General features: G+C 41.8%; 1 protein-coding gene across 1 annotated transcript; it reads right to left on the reverse strand.

Moving 5' to 3' along the window:
- Nucleotides 1–1,382: 1,382 nt before the first annotated feature.
- On the reverse strand, nt 1,383–6,303 carry LYSMD3 (LysM domain containing 3). Its single transcript, XM_033163866.1, has 3 exons — nt 6,014–6,303; nt 4,547–4,831; nt 1,383–2,107 (listed from the first exon to the last, which is right to left on the reverse strand). Exons 2-3 carry the CDS (start codon nt 4,814–4,816, stop codon nt 1,532–1,534), a joined length of 846 nt encoding a protein of 281 aa, XP_033019757.1. The 5' UTR covers nt 4,817–4,831; nt 6,014–6,303; the 3' UTR covers nt 1,383–1,531.
- Nucleotides 6,304–23,107: the final 16,804 nt, after the last annotated feature.

A 23,107-nucleotide genomic window follows, 5' to 3' on the forward strand; every position in this document is an offset into this window, starting at 1 on the left:
GAGCGTTTGTAACTCGAGCTACCACTGTAGTCCCAACTAGCAGTTTTTTTTTTAATACTTGGCCATTTTTTCTACTGCATGACTTCTCTGTGGAACTTTTAAACTAGAATACTAGAATATATTTCTTCAAAATAACCAAGAACTGCTTAAGAAAAACTTGGCTTCTATTTTTCTCAACAACTTGTGTTAGCTTGCTTCTCTGCCTTTTAGGATTATTAATTATTAGCAAAACTCCAACTTTGCAGGTTAATATGACATGAGAAGGCATCATGGTTTCATGGTTTAGTACGCTTTTGCATAAGAACATAAATATTTCCTTTTTGCTAGAGGAAAACAATTTAGGGGGCAGTTAGCTGACTCTATGTAGTCAAATGCATTAAGTAACGGTTTTATTCAACAAAGTTCTACTCAGAGCAGATCCACTTTAATTAATGTAATGCAATTTCCATCAATTTCAAATGGTCTACTTGGAGTATTATTAACACTGGATACAGCCCTGTTTACGGCAATAAAAATAAGTTTGACATGTGAGTCACATGTTTGTATGAGTAATCCCTCATCTTACACAGGGGTTCACTTCCAAGGGTTAGGCATACATCACATATAGTCAAAATCCTGGAGCCACCTTGCAGATGAGGGGAAAAGACAGCATCCCTAGCAGTTCCAGAGCTGATGCAAGGCTTAAAACCTATTTTCACGCTAGGTAACTGTTCCCTGTAAAAAGTGTCCACTGGGGCTCCGATGCCTTTTCATTTAAAGGGTAGGGGAGAAGACATTGCCACTTGTCTGCATCAAATTACATATACATTTGCACCTTTGGAAGTCTTCAATAGTAACAGCACTTAGGGGGGGGGGGTCGCTTGGGAGCAGAAAGATTACAAGTAGGAAATGGTTTAAGAATATCCTTCCTTGCTCAACAGCTTTTGCCCTCCCAGAGCTGTTATTAAAGGTAGTAACAGTATCAGTACACTGTTACAGATGTTTGCATGCCAAGTGCAGTTTAGTCTCATGGCTCATTGGTCTTTTCTCATGAAAAAGTACTGTAAATATCATAGTCCATGTAGTGTATGTTAGATCAACAACAGAGCATTGCACTTGTTCTGCATATCTGCTAAGTTAAACTGTTCTTAACCCCTACCTTCATGATTTCTATTATATTCCATGCTAGAAGAGAGTGGTTTATCTTTTATAATGCAGGAAGCTAGCTTGCTTCCAGACTAAAGAAAACCACTTCATTGTTTGCTAGCTTCAATGAAGGTACTTTCACTTAGTGGGAGTTTGCCAGCTTAGATCCACATATTTTGGCAGATCCAAACAATTGATATTCAATCAATAATCTCACACTTAACTTGGCAACAACTTTTCCATTGAAAGGTGACGTATTCCATACCCTCTACAAGAGTTTTTATTAAATGCCACCACAAAGATAGCTACTTTCCAACTCCACACAGGACCCGTTGTTCTTTTCTCTTTGCAGAACACATTGAATGATTGCCCAAGACTTTAGCATGTAAAGCAAAAATTTCAGTTATCATGAAATAGGGTGATTTATTCCATTTTCTAGTGGTTTGGGCTGAGATGGTGCTGTAACTGAAGTATATTCTGCTGTAGAATGGTGGCTGACATCCACTTTAGCTAAAACCTCATAGTATAAAAGATAAAAAACAGGAGTTATTATTACCACCACTACCATTATCACTACAGCTGTTGACCATCTTATTCCCCAGTCTGCTCCATAATGAGGATCTTTCCGCTTGATGGGTTTACCGTCCGGTTCAAAGTTTAACTGTTGGGTTGATAAGGCAGAAACAACTTCATTAAGATTCTCTCTCTTTGTAGCATTACACTTCACTATTTGTTCTATATCACGGTCTACTTCTTTCAAAAAGTTACCAACAGTCTCTGTGGAGAATGGCTCAGCAGCTTGTGATGCATCTGGAGATTCTGTAGAGTACAAAGTAGAGGCAGATCTTGAAGCTTGCCTGCTTTTTGGAAAGCTGTGTGTCTCAGTCAATACACTGAACTTCTTCACTGGAATTTTAATAGTTCGCAGTGCAAAGAAGTCCTGATCTGTAATAAGATTGTTCACCCTTTTGATATCTGCTACCTGAAACACAATAGTTAACAAAGGAAAGAATTAGCATTTTTGCAAAGGCAACTCTTGAGTGACCAGCATTCATTTTCCAAGTCCTAACTGTTGAACTTCTTTTAAAAAATAAATTGGCACATAAAGCCTGGCTACATGTTATTGCAATTGAAACAGCCAGTTATGATTGTGGGTAGGAAAGGCTATGGGGATCTAATCCCAACAGGTCAAAGAAAAAGAAAGAAAGAAAGAGGGGGGCTGGAAGCACTGGCTCACTTTGCCTTTCCTATCTGCCCAGGATGGTAAGAAGAGCCCCTGTGAATCAAATGACTTAGAATGGGCTTCTTACCTCCAACTATATTGTTTTATTGTTTGTTATGGTTCTTCTGCTTAAACTGTTTAATCAGGAGAGAAGCAGAGGAAATTTGTTATTAAAGAGTCAACTACTCAACTGAAAAAGAAAATGATAGCCTAGTTAGCAGCAGGAGTTTGGGTTACCTAGGGCGAACCATGACTCCTTTCTCCAGGCAAAGAGCTATTCTGGGGTTCTTTCTCCTTTCTGAAGGGCAGGGAAAGTCAAGGAGTGAGTCAGTGCTTCAAAAAGCTCCTGATAGGGAGGACTATTCCTTTTCTATATGTGCAGTCATAACATGTAATCCAATGTTTCAAGGGCAAAACCAGATATTGTGTAAATCACAGATGTTCCAAATACACCCAGTCTTATTTAAATGCACTTGTTGTTGGACCGCTAACACTACACATATAAAGTAAAAGTTCCTAAAGGTGATCCTTGTGTCACATGTGTACCTAGTAAGCACTTTACCCAAAGCCTGTTACAACTATTGTGGCCTAAGAAAAAATTAATTTAGTTCTCTTAGTTATTCTGATTTTCAGAATCCATTTTTTTTACAACCAGCATTTTTGTTCTATGAAACTGATTAAATAACTAGCTGTAAAGCACTGTTTCTACTATTCTATTCATCTAAACCAATTACCACTCATACAAAGTGCTTTGACTCCCCAACAACTGGCAAGATGCTGGGATCTGGAAAACCTAAGTTAGCTGCATTCAAGATCCTTTTCTTTAAACAACATGTACTCCCCATCTGCCACAACATATTACAAACTGTCTTTTGAAAATGCCTTTCAATTAAAAAACAAAGAGCTTTCATTTGGTATAAGGGGTTGTTCAGAACTTCTTAGGAACATATAAAAGTAGCAGCTGATGGGATACTATAGAAATTTCAGCTACTATAACCAATGTTAGTCCCTTGATTAAAGATATGGGACCACATTTCTCTGAAACAGGCAATTGTGTTGCCCTTCTTGCAACTTACCCTATTCTAAAAAAGGGGGGAGGTTTTCAGGAATGTACGTCTCTTAAAAAAAATAAAATAAGGGAATAAAATATTTTAAGAAACTTTGTGTCTTAGGTTGCTTACATATGAAACAGCCAGAGGGCTCTGCCTTTTAAAAAAGTATTTGAACATTAATTTGTGTTAGTGCAATATCTTAACTAATAAGTTCCAAACTATGCACTGTATGTAAATACCAGTAGCTGCTAACTGTAGCCCAATAGCCTTTAAGGCTTCAATCCTAAATCCATTTACCAGGCAACAAGGTCAAAGGGAATTTACCTCCAAGCTTTTTCTGGGGATAACAGAGTTCAGACAAAGCAAGGACCTGTGTTCAAACCTTTCCCTGCTCCTACCCACTGCTTCTCTTACCCCCAAGATTTTATATGCAACTTGCATTTAAAACAGTAGGACTTGCTGCTTTTCTTTCCCCATTTACCCCCACCGGAAAATATGTTTTTACACTTAAAAGAATGAATGTAGTTGTAATCTGAGGGGCTGTTCTAACACGTAATTTGGGTCTAGTGGACTAGAATTCATGAGAACTAAACATCTAAAAATCATTTTGGAAACATAATTATTGTGTGCCGACTCACACATACCAGTTTATTTAGGTCTGCAACCATTTGGTTGTTGTAGATCCAAATGAAGATTCATTTGAACATGCATGCACCAAGCTATCACTTCACTGCACATAAGAGCAGAAACTTTCAACCTGCTATCACCAACCAAGTTCTGGAACCTTCTGTGGCAGCACCATAATATACTCCTATTCAGTGAGGCAAAAACCATCAAGGGTTACATTCCTCCAAGTCTTAGTTTAAAATTAATATACCTAAGCTAGTAATGGCCATTCATTTTAATGGGTCTACTCTGAGTAAAAGTTAAATACAATTCCAAAACCTATGCAAGACTCTTGTAGTTGCTTCACTGGATACTTCAGCATGGCACAAATCTATCAAATCAAGCTGTACAATGCATCCTGGATTGTGTCAAACAAGTTTTTTCTATTGCAAGTAAGTTAATATTTTTGTATAAGAATTTAAAAGCTTTCTGTGTACACATGTCACAAAATTCCACTGGAAAAAGTTGCATACAGACTTACTGAACAACAATACTGAAGAGCTATTGCATTTAGTGTGTCTCCTTCCTTTATATCCTTGGTTATAAATACGATATCATCAATCCTTTCTCTTGATGTACTTCTTCGGACTTTCTCCCTTCCCCTGGGTCGCAGTTCATACAGCTCTGTTTCATCTTCCAGCACATCACTGTCAGAACTGATACCATTCCCAAATGTATACAAATGATTGTCCACTGTAGGCTGCACTACAGCAGGAAGCTGGAAACTGAAATTCTGTTTTTTTGCTGTCATTCTGTCAAAAGGTGTCTAACAGAAGAAAAAGAAAAATAGGACAACTAGTCAAACAGAGCATCCCAGCTTAAGTACTAATTTATATAGAACACCTATGAGCAATAAGAGAACAATTTCACCTCCCTGCTGCCAACCCACACATATTCCTTTAAAAAAACAACACCAAACTATTTGGCATGCACAGATTCTCCAGGTTAATAATTGAAAACAAAACAAATAGAAATGGACACTAGAGAGACAACAGTGCTTGCAGGGATGGAGAGCGAAGAACAGAGAATGAAGACTATTGCTGAACCTGCATGAATTAAGAAAACTATCTAGTAATCTATATGAGAAGCAAAGTATTTCAGTAGGAAGCGATCCTATTTCTGATTTACAGTGTATACAAAAACCACCTGCCCACTGCAGAAACACACCTTCTCAGCTCCTAACTAACCCCCATCAACATTATCTGGCCATTATCTTTATAGGGATCCCTACATCACATTTCCCACCAATAAAGCGAATACCACCTATGGCAGCCAAGTTTGCTTCTGACAGCCTTCTGCGTCTTTTCTACAGTAACTATGGCAGTAAAGTCACAAGGTGGAGGGAAAGTGGCACCTGCTGAATGATAGTCGGAAGCTACACATCCTAAACACCCAGGCAGCTGAGCCCAGAAAGGAAAGCTGACAAAACCTAGAAGCGGAGCACTCAGGAGGGCAGGACTTTGGACCACCCCTTGGCAAGATGAGCAGGAGGACCCTTAAAACCCAGGAGGCCTGGTTCGCTTCCCATTCCGAAGGGAAAAAATAACAACACGTGTTGTCATCAAAAGCGCCTTCCCCCCCCCCCAGAAGACCCTCAGAAGTGAGCGAAGCGAGGCTGCCTAAGGAGCCCCCACCCACTCACCCCCAACCAGAGCATCACATGATGAAGGGCATCAGAGGAGTCTGCTGGGCCAGGCCAGGGTAGCCCTGTCTAGTCCGGGCCCCGGGGGCCAACCGAAAAGCAGCATACGAAGGAGGCCCTAACTGCGCCGCCCACCCCACCCAAAGCTCTTTCACCGGCCGGGCTGGGCTTCCGCCGACACCCCCCCCCCTCTCGGGATCAACAAACGCTCCTAACCGTCCGAGGCAAAAAGAGAAGCAGACAGAGCGGGCCCCGTCCCCTGAGACGGCCGCTCTGGGCCCCGCAGCGGCCCGCCTTCCACCCTACCTGCCTCCCTCAGGAAGGGGCTCCTCTTTGTGGAGGGAGGCAGCCCGCGAAAGAGACATGCCAGCCTCCCGCCTCAGCAGCCGGCCAGATGGTGACAGACTCTTCTCGCCGCCCCTCACAGTGGCAGCGGCACCTGTCCCTTCCGACCCGGTCTTGGCAATGGCCGCCTCCGAGGAGCCGCTTCGCCTTATTTCCGCGCTGACAGGCCAGGCCCCGGCCGAGGCAGCGGAGCGGCGCCGGCGCCACGTCCGCAAATTAGCGCCACCCCCTTTTTTTTTTCTTCCAGGGAGCCCGCCGCCAAGGCCCGACGGAGGTTGCTGCGGGGAGTGTGCGCAGGCGCAAAGGCAATTCGCTCCAACGGCGGAGAGGGGAGGTTGTCGCGCTCGGGAGTTTGGAGAGGGTTTCTTCTCCTCCTCCGCTCCGGCTTCACGAAGAGCGGCGCGTTGTGGGAGGGGGGGGGAGTTTAGGGGGTTTTTTTTTTTAGTGGCTGCGTGTCGTGCAGGGTTTCGGCAGGCAGGCAGGATCCTCCCCGTTTCCACGCAGGGAAGGAGGGCAGGGAGCCTCCGGACCGCGCGTGGCAAAAGTCTAGGACTCTAGGCAGACTTTTGTTGTCTGAGTCACAACTTGTTGGTTGAACTCTAGTCCTCCTAACCATTCTCTATAAACGAGTGGGTTGGAATGGTTTTCTGGGGGTGGGGATCGAACTCGGCCCTCCAGCTGTTTTGGGACTACAATTCCCATCATCTCTTACCACTGGTCCTGTTACCTTGGGATTATGGGAGTTGTAGTCCCAAAATAGCTGGAGGGCCGAGTTTGGGGATGCCTGGAGTACATCATGGTTTTAAAAAACAAAACAAAACGTGCCTGCACACCCGATCAAGACACCATCATCCTCCCCACCCGCCAAACCCAAGAGAGTCATTTGCGCTGCAATAGTGTTACGACGAAAGTCCGGGGTCGAGACGTCCTGATCTGAACTGTTGATGAACCCTGAAGCACGACTGCAAGGTGGAAAACATCATGCACACTTCTGCTTGTTTCTTGCTAAGGAAGCAAGGCCTGAGTGGGTTTCCCTTTGGCCCACTCCTTTCCTAGGGAAAATCTGCTTTTTAGGGCATATCCACACTTGCCTTTTTGCCCCACGCTTCCCAGGCACAGGACCCCCCCCCCCGCTTCCCCCCTTTTTTTTTTGCTGTGACGCTTTCCCTGGGAAAACTCGCTATATAAAGCAGTAGTGCAACAAGCAGCAATTCAGGTTTTCTGCACATTGCATGCTCCGATTCGGCATTAAAGAGCAGGTTTTTGCAGGGAAAGCTCTGGTGCAAAGAAAAAGAAAGCCCTTTAAAGCTCCATGTCAGTCAAGAAGCGGGTGTCAGGAATAAATCACATGGAGTAAGTGAAAACAAAATAAAAAATAAAAAAATTCCTTCTAGTAGCACCTTAAGAGAACAACTAAGTTTATTCTTGGTATGAGCTTTCATGTGCATGCACACTTCTTCCCTCTTACTGTAAGTGAAATTACAAGAAACACAGCCAGCTTAGAAGCACCAGGCCTAATGAGCACAGCAACTCTTCTCAGTAAGTCTTACCCCTATGAGAGAGTTGTGGAGGCTAAAGGTCCCCGCTTTCCCACAGCTGCCTAAATCTCTTCCCCATGGTACTTCCCAATCCCAAGCAGTATGAGACTATGTTGATGCTCCTTCTTCTTCATACCTGAATACTTAATCCATGCTGAGGCAAGGAAGAAGGTTAGGTCAGGAAGGACAGTCTACGAAACCTGGAGGTTCCTCTCCTTTTTTGTATGTAGACACATAAGCCTTCAGTGTAATCTAGTTGCATCTCATCGCTTCCAACATCTTATTGGTTTGTTTTTAAGCCTTTTCTGTTTATTTTCTCTTGCAGAGAAGTGATTGCTATCCCATAGGAAACAATTCAGCTATCCAGGATTTTAGTGCATCTCATTGGGGAGTACCGTGTCTTCCAAAACTTTAAAAAGCAAAAGCAAAAAGCAGGAATTTTTAATCTTTATAACTTGGATCTTACTTCATACAAAAAATGTGTTGGGATGTTTTTGTTTGCAAACATTTTAAATATTCATTCATTTTATTTCTATGCCACTTTTGCACACACAAAAAACACAAAACATGCTCAAAGAGGTTTACAGTGAAGAAAACAGGACTACATTTCAAACAAACATGACAAAAGCAATTTCATAATATAGCAAAACAGTAGCATAATAACAATTTCATAATGACATAGCAAAACTATAGCAAATACAATAGCGTACAAAAAGCCACATTTCTATACTATATATATATATATATATATATATATATATATATATATGATTATTTAAACAACATGCAGCATCCAATAGCAAAAATTTACCAGGGAGCTTCACAGTTTCAAACCTTAGTCCTAAAAATACGCTTCCCATGATGCTGCTCACAGTCCCTAAACTCATACCGTTTATCTTATTGTAACTGGTACTGTTCTGCAGTAAAGCTTTGAAGCACATTCTTATGGTAGAAGAAGAAGAGGAGTTTGGATTTTTTTTAAGTTGTGGGTGGACACAGCAGACGACACAGTGATTTCCAAGCAGCTCTTGTTTATTCTCAAACTGGAACAGCCTGCTTATATAGAACTCAGCTACAATGCAACAGTAACAACTTTCTGTAGTTACCCAATCCCTGAATGTCACTTTTCAATCCTTCATTTGCATGTGCGGACCTGAGTGAAAACTGCAGCAGAATGAACTATATACACACACCCCTAGTGGCCTAGGGTGAGAACTTCAATACATAACAGATTTGATATCCCGCTTTATCACTACCCTAAGGAGTTTCAAAGTGGTTAATCTCCTTTTCCCTTCCTCCCCCACAACAAACACTCTGTGAGGTGAGTGAGGCTGAGAGCCTTCAGAGAAGTGTGACTAGCCCAAGGTCACCCAGCAGCTGCATGTGGAGAAGCAGGGAATCAAACCTGGTTCACCAGATTACAAATCCACCGCTCTTAACCACTACACCACACTGGTGATTGAATTCATTTCCACACAAGGTCCAGATCAGGGATTCCTCTTAACAACAGACACTGTACATTGATCATTCTAAACTAATAATCTGAAGGTTCTTAGTTAATCTATGATTATACATTGATTAATATTCATTTAGTAACTATGATTTACTTGTAGGAATTAATAATCTGCCTGCCTTCCCCAAAAAAAAGCATAAGGAGAAAAGCTTGGCTGATTTGCCTGTTAACGGAGGAACTGAAATGATCTTTCTAAACGGAACAGTTCATTTTCCTTGTGATGTCTGTAGATGGCAGAAAAGCTTAGTGGCTAAAGAGAAATGTCAACTGTTAATGTTATTCACCTATTGACAAAGCACAGTTGAAACCTTTTTTTTAAGCCTTTTGTGTTATTTTAAGAACTTAGAACCTGCCTTTTTTCACCAAGTGAACTCAAGGTAACTTTCAGAACACAACCAGAATAACGTAAACATCCTTGAATTGCAAACAACATAGCATAAATCAACCACAAAGTGACAGCTAGATAAACTTTCAGCCAAATCCCTTTTTGGACATGACTATGAAAAAAGTGGAATTGTCAATAGCAAAGAAACTGAGAACTCAGCCCTCATACATTTTTTGAAAGACTGCTTTTTAACACCAGTCACATAGCTGTGGGTGGAAACCAACAGAAGTTTGTAGACTCTCAGCAATTCCTGTGACAAAGCTGGGTGTTTAATCATGCCACATATCACTGCTGATGTATCTTTAGCAGAACATTACTTTTAAAATATTGGGTGGTACAGCAAGGGGGAAGGTCAGGTTAAGGGAATCCCAGCATTTCTTTCCTCTAGACAGGCGCTACAGACACTGTTGGATCAAATAAGCATTGCTAGAGCAGTTAAGGAAAACAAAATAAGGGGGATTTGCTGTCACCCTCCTTTCTGTAACCAATTGTACCTAATGACATTTTCCCATCACCATACAAAAGGGTATATTTTCAACTTGATGAACAGGACAGTAGCTGCACAACCTATGAATACTAATGTGAACATAGCCTTTCTCCTTCCCTATGTAAATTACTTCACTTATCCTAACAGTGCATATTAAGTGAGTTAACAGGGTCAGTATTAATCATTGTGTGACACCTGTGTGTGCAACTGTAGGAACTCAGTTTGCTTGCCCTTCACTACTTGCCTGGGTTTGAAATCAGAATTTGCAAATGAGGAACATATTCGACAATCCTACTAGTATCTTCAAGGAAGAAAGAAGTTAAATAATTGGAAAAGGCAGGAAACTTGCTTTGGAGAAGCAATTTTAAGGGAAGAAATACAGCTCAGTCATGTGGGCAGCTAATCTAGAGCTCATTCAGATGACCAAGCTCTCCTAGGGTAGCTTGGTCAACATTATTTTACCAAGTGTTGAAGTGAATTTTGTCACCAATATTCAGTAAAGGTAAAGGTAAAGGGACCCCTGACGATTAGGTCCAGTCGCGGACTCTGGGGTTGCGGCGCTCATCTCGTTTTATTGGCCGAGGGAGCCGGCGTACAGCTTCCAGGTCATGTGGCCAGCATGACTAAGCAGCTTCTGGTGAACCAGAGCAGCGCATGGAAACGCCGCTTACCTTCCCGCCAGAGCAGTACCTATTTATCTACTTGCACTTTGTGCTTTCGAACTGCTAGGTTGCCAGGAGCAGGGATCGAGCAACAGGAGCTCACCCCATAATGGGGATTCGAACTGCCGACCTTCTGATCAGCAAGCCCTAGGCTCTGTGGTTTAATTATTATTATTTATTAATTATTATTACCTGCATTATTATTATTGTTGCTGTTGCTGCTCATAAAACACTGTTGTTATGCATGGTGTTCTACAAACCTTAGGTAGACAGGTAAGAAACAGCTATGAAAAACAGTATTTATATCAGATGTACTATCTGATCTGTTTTTAGGGTTTTGTGGTGTTTCTGTATTGGCTTCCTGGAGTTTGGGTTGGAAAGATACCCTGCCCAAAAGTAGGCCTAATATAGGCCTAATTTGAGCAAACCACAATCCTCATTTGGACACAATCCCGTAAACCAACGATTGTGGTTTGTTGCATCTGCTTTCGAGGGAGCAGGAAAAACTGGGGCAAACTGTTTGTTCGTAGAATTATACGGTTGGAAGGACCATGAGGGTCATCTAGTCCAAGCCCCTACAATGCAGGAATCTCAACTATGCTTACTATGATGTTCAAACAGTCAATATATGTAGCCTTAGAAATCAATTATTTTATTTTAAATGTTTGGAAAGCCCTTGTCAAAAAAACTCAGAGGTGAGGGAGCATAGTTCAACAGTATGTGCAGGGGTGAAAGGGGCCTTCCAAAATAAGCAAAATGTTTTTAAAAGCTTTCCTTGTGCATTTTAAGTCAGATTTGCTCCACCTACCTTCTTTTGCCCCTTTTGTGTCCACATTGGGACTCCTCCTTTTTACAAGACTGGCAAAATGCTTTAGAAACCCATAGGTTTCCTTTCACAGAGTATCAGGAATGTTAATGCCAACATCTCACGACTCTTCATAAGCCATAATGTAGCTCATCCTGCGAGAAACTAAAAGGGCCTGCAAGATACAAATATGTTTAACGTGACCAAATGAATTGAATGGGGAGGGGGGAAAGCCAGTCTTTTTTGGTTTCATTGGTTTTCTCCCAGCTCCCGAATAATAAATCCTTAAAAGCTTCAATATTGATTCAATGAAATGAATGGCTGGATCATTCTGGAGAGGCCCTAGCAAGTGGACAAATGCTTCCATGGTTACCCCGCGCTATGCAGTGTGGTTGCCGAGCATTGTTCCTTTCCTCCTCCTGCTATTGAAGAAAAATAACAAACCACAGGGAAGTGCCACACATGGTGCGTATAAAGAGGGAGCAACTTAAAAGATCAAGATCATTCTAGGCAGTCTGACGTGGATTTTAGATAGTGCTGTTTCTCCTAATTTTACTTTGTGTACACAAAAAAGTACCCCAAGACATAAGTTGCTCCTGGCCAAATTAAAGCTCCCCACCATTTGCTTCAAGTGATTCCCCTCCCCCCCCCTTTTGCAAAGTTTTACTAATGACCACTTCAAACTTTATTTTTTTCTCACAATCAAAGCATTTCCAGCTCTTGAAAAGTTTGCCTTTAATATTTTTACATATTTTGTAAGAAAGGCCACTTTAATCTATATCATTTTATTAACATGAAAAATCGAGCAGAAAATGAATGAAATATTTAAGCAGAGACAAAAAGGTAGTAGCGTTCCAGAATGTCAAGAAAACATGACATGTTGCTAGCTAATACAAATGGTGTGATAATGCACTCATTGATATGTTATCTGCTAGGGCAGGGGGATGGACTCTGCAATCCTCCAGATGTTATGGGGCTTGACCTCCAATGAGCCCCAGCCAGCATGGTCAGTGGTAAGGGATGATGGGAGACATAGTCCAGCAGCATCTGAAGGACCACATGTTCTCCACCCCTGCCCTATCGTCAGCTCAAACCTTTTGGTCACTTTAGCAAATGAGGCTCTCTCTGTAATAAAAAAAGATGCAATAAAATAAATAAGTGTGATGATGAGTACAGTGAACTCGCATCTTCTGCAGGGATTACTTTCCTGGGATGGAGCATATACATAAAAATGCACATCGTGACACCACATCTGCATGAGCAATCTTAACTTCCAGACCCAGCACACCAAACGGGTTTTACCTTGCAAGCAAGGTGCAGAGCTTTTAAGCTCTCCTTGTTTACAAGGCTTTGGGAGACACTCTTATGAAGCTAAGTCATCACATCTCAGTGTGGCACACATGCGCTGGGCACCCACGGTGTGGGGCATGTTGGCGCTGCTGATTTATTTACAGTACTTCTGAGGACCAGTTGCTGAGAGAGAGTGCTCTCATGCTCAGGTCCTGCTTGTGGGTTTTTCATAGCAGTGGAGAACCTTGGTCTCAAATTTCAGTGGAGCCCTGGAAAATGCCAAAATTTAGCACCCTCTCACCTTTCATTATACATCATCGTTGTGGCCCCCAAGGGTGTGTGCCCAACTCAGTCACACTCCCCTAAATCCATCCCTGCTCATAGGTACCTGGTTGGCCATGGTGAGAACAGGATGCTGGAACAGATGGGTCACTGACCTAATTCAGCAGGCGCTTCTTATGTTCTTATATTATTATGTGCCATCTCCACTCAGGTCAATTAGTTTAAACACTAACCACTGCATGGAGCAATTAGTTTTGGTCTCAGAATCCAATGAATGCAAAATTTATCCTGGTGCTAAGCAAAGATTTCAGATATTTCTGCTGGTGAAATGTCACTTGACGGAAATGCTGAAGGAGGAAAGAGTTGTCTATTCTCCTTCATTAGTTTCTCTTCTAAAGTGTAAAAGACATTGTGCAGAAGCATCTGTTTGCAAAATTGATTAATTGGTTGTGAACTCCCCTGTGATCTTCGGATGAAGGGTTGTATACAAATACAACAACAACAACAACACTGTATTTACTCAAATGTCATGTGCACCTTTTTGGCCAAATTATGTCTTGAAAATTAGGGTCCGCATTAGATTTGATGGATCATTTAAAATTGCCAACCAATGATTTTTTTGTTTCAAGGTTTTGATAATTGAGGTGTGCATTAAATTCGTGTAAATATTGTACTACTACTACTACTACTACTACTACTACTACTACTACTACTAATATATCAAACATTCATGTTTGTATTTGCTACTACCCTCTATTGATTCTTAACCGCTTTGGAGATAACAGAGAAAATGTAAGAGGTGGGAAAGAAGCAATTATTGCTAAATCCTCTCAGTTGTCTGGTAAGTGGGCATTGCTATTATTCTTCGACCATTACAGTCTCACTGTGGAAATCTGGTTGTGGTTGGCAGTGTTGTGAATTCTTCTTCTCATTCTTTGCAGATAGTTACAACATAAAAATTCCAAAGAACTTGGGAACAACATGCCCTTTCCTCAGCATTATATAGGTTATTGTGACAAGTGTCTAAGAACTTAACACAAAACAATCCATTGTATTTATGAAACATCCTCTTTGTAAAATGTCCACTGTGCTCATATTCTGAACTGTGCTATCCTTCAGAACCCCTATTTACAAATTCACTTGTCTTCATTGGGAAAATTTCTTTGATATCTAGCATGTAACTTTCCTTTGATATTGGGCACATAACTTTCCTGCCAAGTCCTTCACACCAAAGACAAGTTATTTCAATAATCTCTGCCAATAAAGTCAAGAAACTGCCTGATGTATAATATTTAAGCCAACCAAATACCCTTCTTGACAGAGGAACATCTCTTACTTTTCATCAGCAGAATTCCCTACAAAACACTTATCTTTTAATAATTCGTCATTTAACATTTATCACTATTGTGAAACCTGCACCTATCATGTTGTGTGCTATATCACCAGTCTCTTGGGAGCCCATAATTATCAATGCACAGAACGTGGCTGGTCACTCATAACTATACAGGGCTGGCAGTGACTTTTTGATTGCTTCCCACAACCTTGGTACCTGCACGCAAAGCAATGTATATTGGCATATAGTTGTTCTGTGTTTGGTGTCATGCTCTCATAAGGCCCCCTGGGATGAAAATCAATGGCACCCTTCTTTCGGACCACCCGCACTCTGCTTCACAGGATCTTACACCAACTTTTTGGTACAATGCCAAGGCTTGTGAAGTTGTGCTGGAAAAGCAGTCGCTGCACACAACCCTGTGGTCCTTTTTATTATTATTACTTAGCACATAACCTATTAAGATCAAGCAGTGTTAGTCACTCTTTCCTTCTCTAAGCTCCTTTCCTCCGCCCACGTTTTTCTTTCAAGTCCCCCCCCCTTGTCTTCTGTCTTCATTCATGCCATGCCAGTAAAAGGAAAAAGGCAAGACTTGAAAACAAACAAACAAACTGGAGGCTGCTGCTTTCAGTTGTGTTTTGTCCTCCTCTGAGGCATTTTTCAAAGTGTGCAGCTCAGTACAAAGAAGGAAAGGGAATGTCCAACCACACAATTAGGACCTATTCTTGCTATATCTTCTGTATTAAGAACAAATTTCTTTTAAAGGCGAAATCAAAGCTGAGCTGGAGAGGACATGTATTTTAAAGCAAGACGAGACCATTTAGTTTTCACCTTTAAAATCTGTAGAGGTTTAAACCGCTATGCAGTCAGCATGTGGAGTCTTCAGGAATGGCTTTGGAGTGCCTTGTGTCAGGCAGCAATAGCCTTTCAGACAGAAGGGCAGGAAGAAGAGGTTGTGGGATGATAATGACAGGCTCCTGTTGACACTGACCAGGCCTTGTCTGACATAAAGCCAAGTCCATCTGAGAAAAGCAGCAATGTAGTAAAAAAAAACACCCCACTGTAAACACTGGCACTATTCCTCAATAAGCAAAGAGAAAAATAAAATTGTCGTTGTGAGGCTGCATGTAGTATTGCTATTATTACCACCAAGAATAATAAAACTCACTGAATTTGAGGAACTTGGCAGAGAGCCAACACTTAGCAAAAAGAGTCTTGTCAATTTAATTTTCCTTTGCTGGACCAGTTGCAATATAAATGCACTCACTTGCAACGACATCCTATTGATAAAAATGTTGTGTACGTCTCAATAAACATTAAGATCAGCCTGATATTTTCAAGACAACAACTGGAGAAGCCTCAGATACTTTGTATCATCACATTGTTTTTAAGTGGAGGCTGTGTGTTCCCAGTCTCTGTTTAAAAGTCCTAACACGTTTTTAATGGCATAAACTTCTAAATTTTGTTTTGTTTTTTTAGGGAAGGGATTACACAATATGCAAGCAGAGGTGGTTGCCAGAGTTTTGCAGGCTGCCATCAAAGCAAAAGTAAAATTGCAGACTTTGCAATCTAACATCCACTATTTCTTTTTGTCAGGGTTCTTAATTGGTTTTTCAATGATACACCTTTTGCATAAGGACACAAAAGAGAAATTTAATAAAACAAGAAATACAAAAACAAACAACTCCCCTCATGCCAGAAGCCATTCAGTTTTTTTCTGACAGAGAGAGGCACCATCCAGCAGGGCCCATACCCGTCTCACAACTGCATCCCATATGACGAATGAAATAGTCCATTGGCCAAGGGTGGCAACTTGAATAAAATATTGGGGGTGGGGGCTTTCCAGGTAAGCCCCACCCTGCATAATCGATCACAAGACACAACACATACACACCATTTGAATGGCAACTTTGGGGAGCCGAAGGGACCTCGGCCTCTAGAAGTTGGCTCCTATGCCAATGACTGAACTACCATGCTGGAGAACCACATTTTCCTTAGGTGGAAAGTAACACTAGAAAGAAGGAAAGAAAGAAAGAAAGAAAGAAAGAAAGAAAGAAAGAGAGGTTCCTGGAACTAAAGTCAAGTCCTGAAAGAATATGCAGTGGTACCTTGGTTCTCAAACGCCTTGGTACTCAAACAACTTGGAACCCAAACACTGCAAACCCAGAAGTAGGTGTTCCTTTGCAAACTCTTTTTGGAAGCGGAACATGCTCCATAAGTGTCACACTTCCGATTTGAGTGTTATGCTGAAGTAAGTCTGTTTTTGCTATTTATTTTGAGTTTTTGTTTTTGTGGTTCTTTTTGTTTTGTTTTTGTGACTGTGTGGAACCCAGTTCAGCTACTAATTGATTGTGTGACTGCAGTACATTGTTTATTGCTTTCATTTTATGGATCAATGGTCTCGTTAGATAGTAAAATTCATGTTAAATTGCTGTTTTAAGGGTTGTTTTTTAAAAGTTTGGAACGGATTAATCCATTTTGCATTACTTTCTATGGGAAAGTGTGCCTTGGTTTTGGAACGCTTTGGTTTTGGAACAGACTTCTGGAATGGATTAAGTTTGAGAACCAAGGTAGCACTGTATCTGGAGTCTCTGCAACACACACACACATTAATACTGGTGGTCAGGGATGCCAACTTGAATATTGGGGGGACCCCTGCATAATTGATCACATGACACAGTGCATGCACACCATTTGAATGGCAATGCTCATAAACTGGGGCGGTGGCCCCCTCAAATACTTTATTGGGGGGTGGGTGAAGACCCCCTCAGCCCCTAGGAGTTGACTCCTATGCTGGTGGTACTTTTATTTTGCAAAAAATAAAAATACTGTCACTTGGCAAGACCTGAGGGAACACTCTGCACATGCTCAAGCGCCCTCTTCTTTCCTAGATGCCTCCCTATCCCAGGGCTGCTGCTGAATCCTTTTGAAAAGTGTCCCAGGTTCAGTCCCGACCAAGAAGCCTTGGTGCGTTGGCGCGAGGGAGGGCGACTCTTCTTCCCGCCTCGCCTGCGGCCAGTTCCCTCAGGAAGGGGCCGCGGGGTGGGTGGCCCCCTTGTCTCCTCCCAGCCGCCGCGAGAGCTGAGAGGACGACGACGAGGAGGTGGAGGAGGAGGAGGAGGAGGGGAGCGTCCAGGCTGCAACGCGCCCGGGCGCCGTCGGAGGGCTGGCCATGGTGGGACGCGGCGGCATGCCGGCGTGAGTGACAGGGCGCGAGCAGGCGGCTGGCTGGCGAGCGAGCGAGCGAGTCGACGGGACGCCCATGTCCACATCCCCGGGTCTAGGTAGGTAGGTGCCTCGCCAGGGTTCCCGGCCGGCCGTGGTATAGTTGCCCTCCTTTCGCTGCGCTCGCAGCACCTGTTGCTCCCTGCGAGCTCTTCTCCTCAGCGCTTTCCCGCTCATCTTTCCCCTCGCGCTGCACCCGGGAAGGGTCCCGCCTCGCTTCGCCGCCCGAAGCCTGCCGCCTGGGTGGGAGCCTCTTACTTGGGAGTAAGCGGGCTTTCTCCCTTTGCAAGAGGCGTGTATAGGGTTGTGCTGGGGGGCAGGGGACGTTCCGGGGTTCAGGGCGAAACCCGCAGCGCCCCAGTCCCCGTTTCGCCATTGCTTTCAATGGGAGGCGCTTTTTCCTTGGGAGCAAAGCAGAGGCGCTGCCTCACTGTCCTCCTCCCGCCCTCAATTCTCATCTTTTTTTTCTTTTTTAAAAACGCTTTTCCATGTCTCTGCCTTGTAAAATAGTCTTTTTGGGGGGTGGTAGGGGGTGGGGTGGGGAAAACAACCATTCGAAGCGATTGTTTTGCATGGCTAGCTGTAAAACAATAACTTAAAGTCAATGCAAACCCCCCCCCCCCCCTTATTTCTAAGAATGGCTTACTCAGCTTTAAAAAGTGTCATTGCTATGCATGGGGATTGGGCAGGCAGTGATGGCGGGTCTTTCGTGGGTGGCATCCGACGCATTCCTGCAGAGTAGACCCACTGAAATCAATGGGCTTAGGTTAGTGAAGGCTAGCTGAAGTCCATTCGTTTTAGTTAGCTCGGCTTCGTTGGCTACAACCCATAATGTTTAATTATACATTACTCAGATGTGGAACTTCAGCCCTCCTGTTGCTTTCGGCCCCTCCTGCCATGTAAATACACCCCCTTACATGCTATGATAAGGATTTGTGGCGGAACATGTGCTTTATACATAGAGATCATAGAATTGTAGAGGTGGAAGGGACCCTGAGGATCATCTAGTCCAACCTCCTGCAACGCAGGAATATGCAACAAGTAGGTGAATGATAAAATATAGAACAAAGAGCATCTACAGATGAAATTCTTCCTGTTTTTCACATGCAACAACTCAGAAACAAGGTATTAACCTGGAAATGTTGAGAAATAAATCATTTGCACAAAGATCAAGAGCATGATGTTAAGTGACTGTAATGTTATAATCCTATATACACTTACCCAAGAGTAAGTCAATGAGCTCCTTGGGGCTTACTTCTGAGTGAGTGTGTACTGTGCTGTAGGTTTCAGTGGAAAATAGGCATGTGCTTAACCCTCTTGAATGAAATTAATGAAATCAATGGAGCATGTAGTCCAGTACTGTGCATTTTTACTCTCAAGTAAGTTCCACTTAGGTCACTGAGACTTACTCTGCAGTAAATGTCCATGAGACTGAAGCCTTGTAATCCTATGCCTACTTGCTAAGAAGTCCCATTGTGTACCAGACCATTGTACCAGGTACTGTGAGTGAAATATTGTTTAAAGTTATTGTCAAATGTCTATGATTTAATCAGTAATTCTTTCACAAATTTGTACCTTAAGTTGTGAAATAAATGTATTGTCCACAATGACTTGGGCTCACCATGTTTCACTTGCCTTATGATAATAGGTTTGAACCATACGATAACTGACACAAATCATGGTGTTAAAGTTGCCATTGACTTAAAAAGGGAGTAAGGGTTTTTATTAGTGCTAGCAAAATTTCTGGTTTTGAGTGCTACAGCTTTGGTCAGAAATTGCAAGTACAACTGAAGGCAGATGACAACCTTTGGAAGTTGTGCATGGGTTAGAGTGAGCCTAATAAAATGTAAGCCTTGGTTAAGTCTTTGTGCACTTTCAGGTATGGAACAAATGTGGACAAGTGCTTTTGTCCTGTTCTTTTTAAAAGCAAAAAAAAAGTAGGCACATTCTAACTTCATCAGTAAATGAAATGAGACTCAAAGAGTATTTAAGTTAGGCTGAATTGTGGCCAGCAATTGTATATAGAAAATATTTCCTTCAGTCTTGCAGGGGTAATGTTACTCAACTGGAGATGTTGGGAGCCAATGTCATTTAATGTCATAAAGCCCACCAATTTATGAAGAAATGTGAACATGTGATATTGTTTAGAGAGCTTATCAGATACACTTCAGTTACATTACTTGTATCCCATTACTTAGTTTAAAGTGGCTACTTGGGTGAGTAGAGTTAAATGTCTCTTGGCTTGTTGAGATGTACACAAATGGGATTTGTGGAATTACTCATCTCTTAAATTATTGGTTATAAAAATTTAAGAAATAATTACAAAATTTCCCATAATTAGTATTCCTTCCACTGTTCAAATTCCTGTTTGAGTCAAGGTATACAATTATTCAATTATTCAAGAAGAAAAAATAATGAACTTGTTAAGCCTTGTACTGTGCTGATTCCAAATACTGATTTGTGCAGAGTCCAAATCACTAGACACTTGTAGGTTTACATATGTGAGCACTTCTTGCCTATTTTAATAGCACTCCTGCCACTTCTGAACCAATTTAGTTTTATTCTATTTTTTAGGTAAGGCTCAAACTAAGATAGGGCATGTAGTGTATCATAAATAGTTACACTGAGAACATTATCTCTGTTTACATTTGAACACTCTGACTGTCCAGTTCAAGTTATATACAGTACCAGATAATAATTTATTTCTTTGTTTCAACTCTTCTGTCAAAAGTAGACTTTGAGGGACATAAAGACAAACAGTTTTTTATTCTAAAGCTAAGCACCACTTCTATAAAGTGGAGGGACTGCAGAGATCATTCTGCTACCATAATCCAAATGAAGACACGCCTATGTAAATAAAGCTACACTTACATAAACAATCCAATTCCTGGATGTCCTTGCATGAGAAATTCAGCAATGTGAAAATCTTTGTTGTGCTTCTTCAGGAAAAGCGGAATTCAGGTTAAGAAGGCTTGAATGACCGGGAGCTCAGTTTATATTAAAAAATGCTAAAAATCTTATGGCTGCTGCATAAATGGAGTAATAATAGCACATTTGGTCAAGCACTTGCAAGGTGGACTGAAACTTGCAAAGACGGTTTCAGTACATCAGCCAGTTCGCATGTGAAATAAATTTATTTACAAAGTAATCCCTTTCAAATTTATAAACGGCGCTGCTGCATTCCTATGACAATGCAGAATAGGGTGATGTGCTGTATACACACAACCTCTTTTATTGCTGCAGGTTTTGAATATAGCAAAGGGAATAACAAACATACCTGAGCTGAAGTACGCTAGATATTAGGGGGTGAGGAGAAATATGCTCCATCACGTTCAATTACATTAAAATCTGTTTGTGACCCTGCCGCTCATTGGATTCAAGACGCTGGCCTCCTTTTTTCCCCCAGTTGCTGCTCCTAGGCTGATCTTGCACTGCTTTAGTGGGGATTTAACATGGCTCTAATTCAGCCATCTGCTATAGATTTGGCAGACAGAAGCAATCTGAAGTATCGGTCAGAGCTTTCTCACATGTTTGAAAGTTGAGGGAAGGGACTACCTTTCTGAATAGATTCTGAATCCTTCTCAGCAAGACAATGGTGCAGAGAAGTGGGGGAGAGGGAAATGCATGTAATTCCCATGAAGCCAGAGCAGCACTGTCTGCCCTTAGCGGTCCTGAAAGGCAATTAGCATTTCAACCAGCCAATTTGGTTACATGCAATGAAGTACTTGGGGTTTGTAATTTGCTTTCCTCAGCTTGGTGCTGTTGAGAACTAACCCTTGTGTAATCCTCTCAAAGTACTTTTTTCTTTCCAGCATGGTTATTGTTGCCGGTTTTAAATAACTCTAATCAACAAAGAGGGTTCCCTTGTCTTGAACTCTAGGGGTGCCATGGGGCTGGGAAAGCAAAATACTTAACTAATAAGTGAATGATTATAATGATTAAATAGTGGTTATTAAATGGTGGCTCAATAAAGCTTTTTAAAAAATCAGTACTCAGGGCAAGATAATAATGGGGATGTCTTGCAGTCACATTTTTTCAAGGCTGTTTTTCCTTTAGTCAGTATCTGGTCAGGATGCTATGCTCTTGAGACTTCAAATCAGAACTGGACAAATGTGGAAGTGTCCTTTGTACAGGAGATAAGAGAAGAGGCAAATGTCTACTTTCATCAAAAGGATGGAAACGTAGAATAGATTTCTGTGAGTGCATTCTATGAAAATCGGGAAGGTATATTTTTTGTGCAATGAAAGCATGATTGAAACAATGAATAAAAATGGATACACTACTGTAATGTTGAGTAACCCCAGAACTCTCAAATACAATTTGTATGGTATTTAAAATATAATTGTATGCTGCCAGACTAGGCTGAGTAATGGTGTGATGTTTGGTAAGCACATGAATATACAGGGTGGTTTTTATATGTTTGTTCCTTTGGAAGGAGCTCCCATGCTGAGTGATATTAATGCTTGTGAAAGTTAATCCTGTGCTGTGTTCTTTTGGTGCATAAATTCCTATGTTGTGCAGGATCACTGGACAAAGTGGGTTTTTGGGGTGGAGTGGTGTGGTACTGCAGTCTCCTTTTACCCATCCTAAGGTGAAGTCTTACAACCGCTGGAAAGTGTAGCAATCCCACGGGTATCCCCACCTCCCATTTTAGCAGCAGAGGAGAGCCAGAATGATCTGCCTTATTTATCTCACAAGGGATGCCACAGCAGTCTATGCAGGTACAGCCTCAGAGGAGCTGGAATGGCCAAGAAGCAGGGTATAAATATGCTGACTAAGTACATTGACAGTACAATGCTGCCTGTTCTTAAACTTTCCTTATAGAATCTAGAATGGCACATGCCTCTGCATGAGACAGAGTTATTGTATTCTGTTATAAGCAAATCTGTTGAAATTGTGACTGAACTGAAGTAGCCATCAAAAATTGTTTTCATTTCTGGACTTTCAATTCTGCTGTAATCCATAAAATAAGTTTTGATTTCAGGCACATTTTATCAACTACTAATTGGACAGTCGTGGATGCCTAATGGGAACGGTGTGTTATTTTTCTCATTCAAAAACACAGTAACCTCCACCTTCATTAAAAAGCTGCACCACAGACACAGTCAGTTGTCATCTAAGGTTAACATGAGTACATGATTTCAAGAAGCTCATCTCAGCTTTTATATATCTCCATCCAGCTGCTATTTGAGACTCCTGATTTTTACCTGAGCATTTGAAACCTGCATTTGGGGGGGGGGACATTTGGATTTTGTTTTTTGCTTCATTTCCCTTGCAGTTATAATGGAAGGAGTCATCCTTTGCACCTAGTTCAGTATTGTTCATTTTTGTTTTGTTCAAGTGAAAGAGCTGAAAGTGTTCTAGGAAAAAGACATAGGGTTTTCCATGGACAATCCTGCGGGTGAATGAGAAAGTCTGCAGCCTGTGTTGGTCTTGCAATTGCTCCTGTCAGCCATGTGGATGGATATTTTGTTTATTTATGTTTGGCCCTTCTATTCAACCCAAAGGTTCCTAGGGTGGCTAGGGGATCACTACAGT

The sequence above is a fragment of the Lacerta agilis genome, chromosome 11 (assembly GCF_009819535.1).
Source record: "Lacerta agilis isolate rLacAgi1 chromosome 11, rLacAgi1.pri, whole genome shotgun sequence".
Lineage (NCBI taxonomy): Eukaryota > Metazoa > Chordata > Lepidosauria > Squamata > Lacertidae > Lacerta > Lacerta agilis.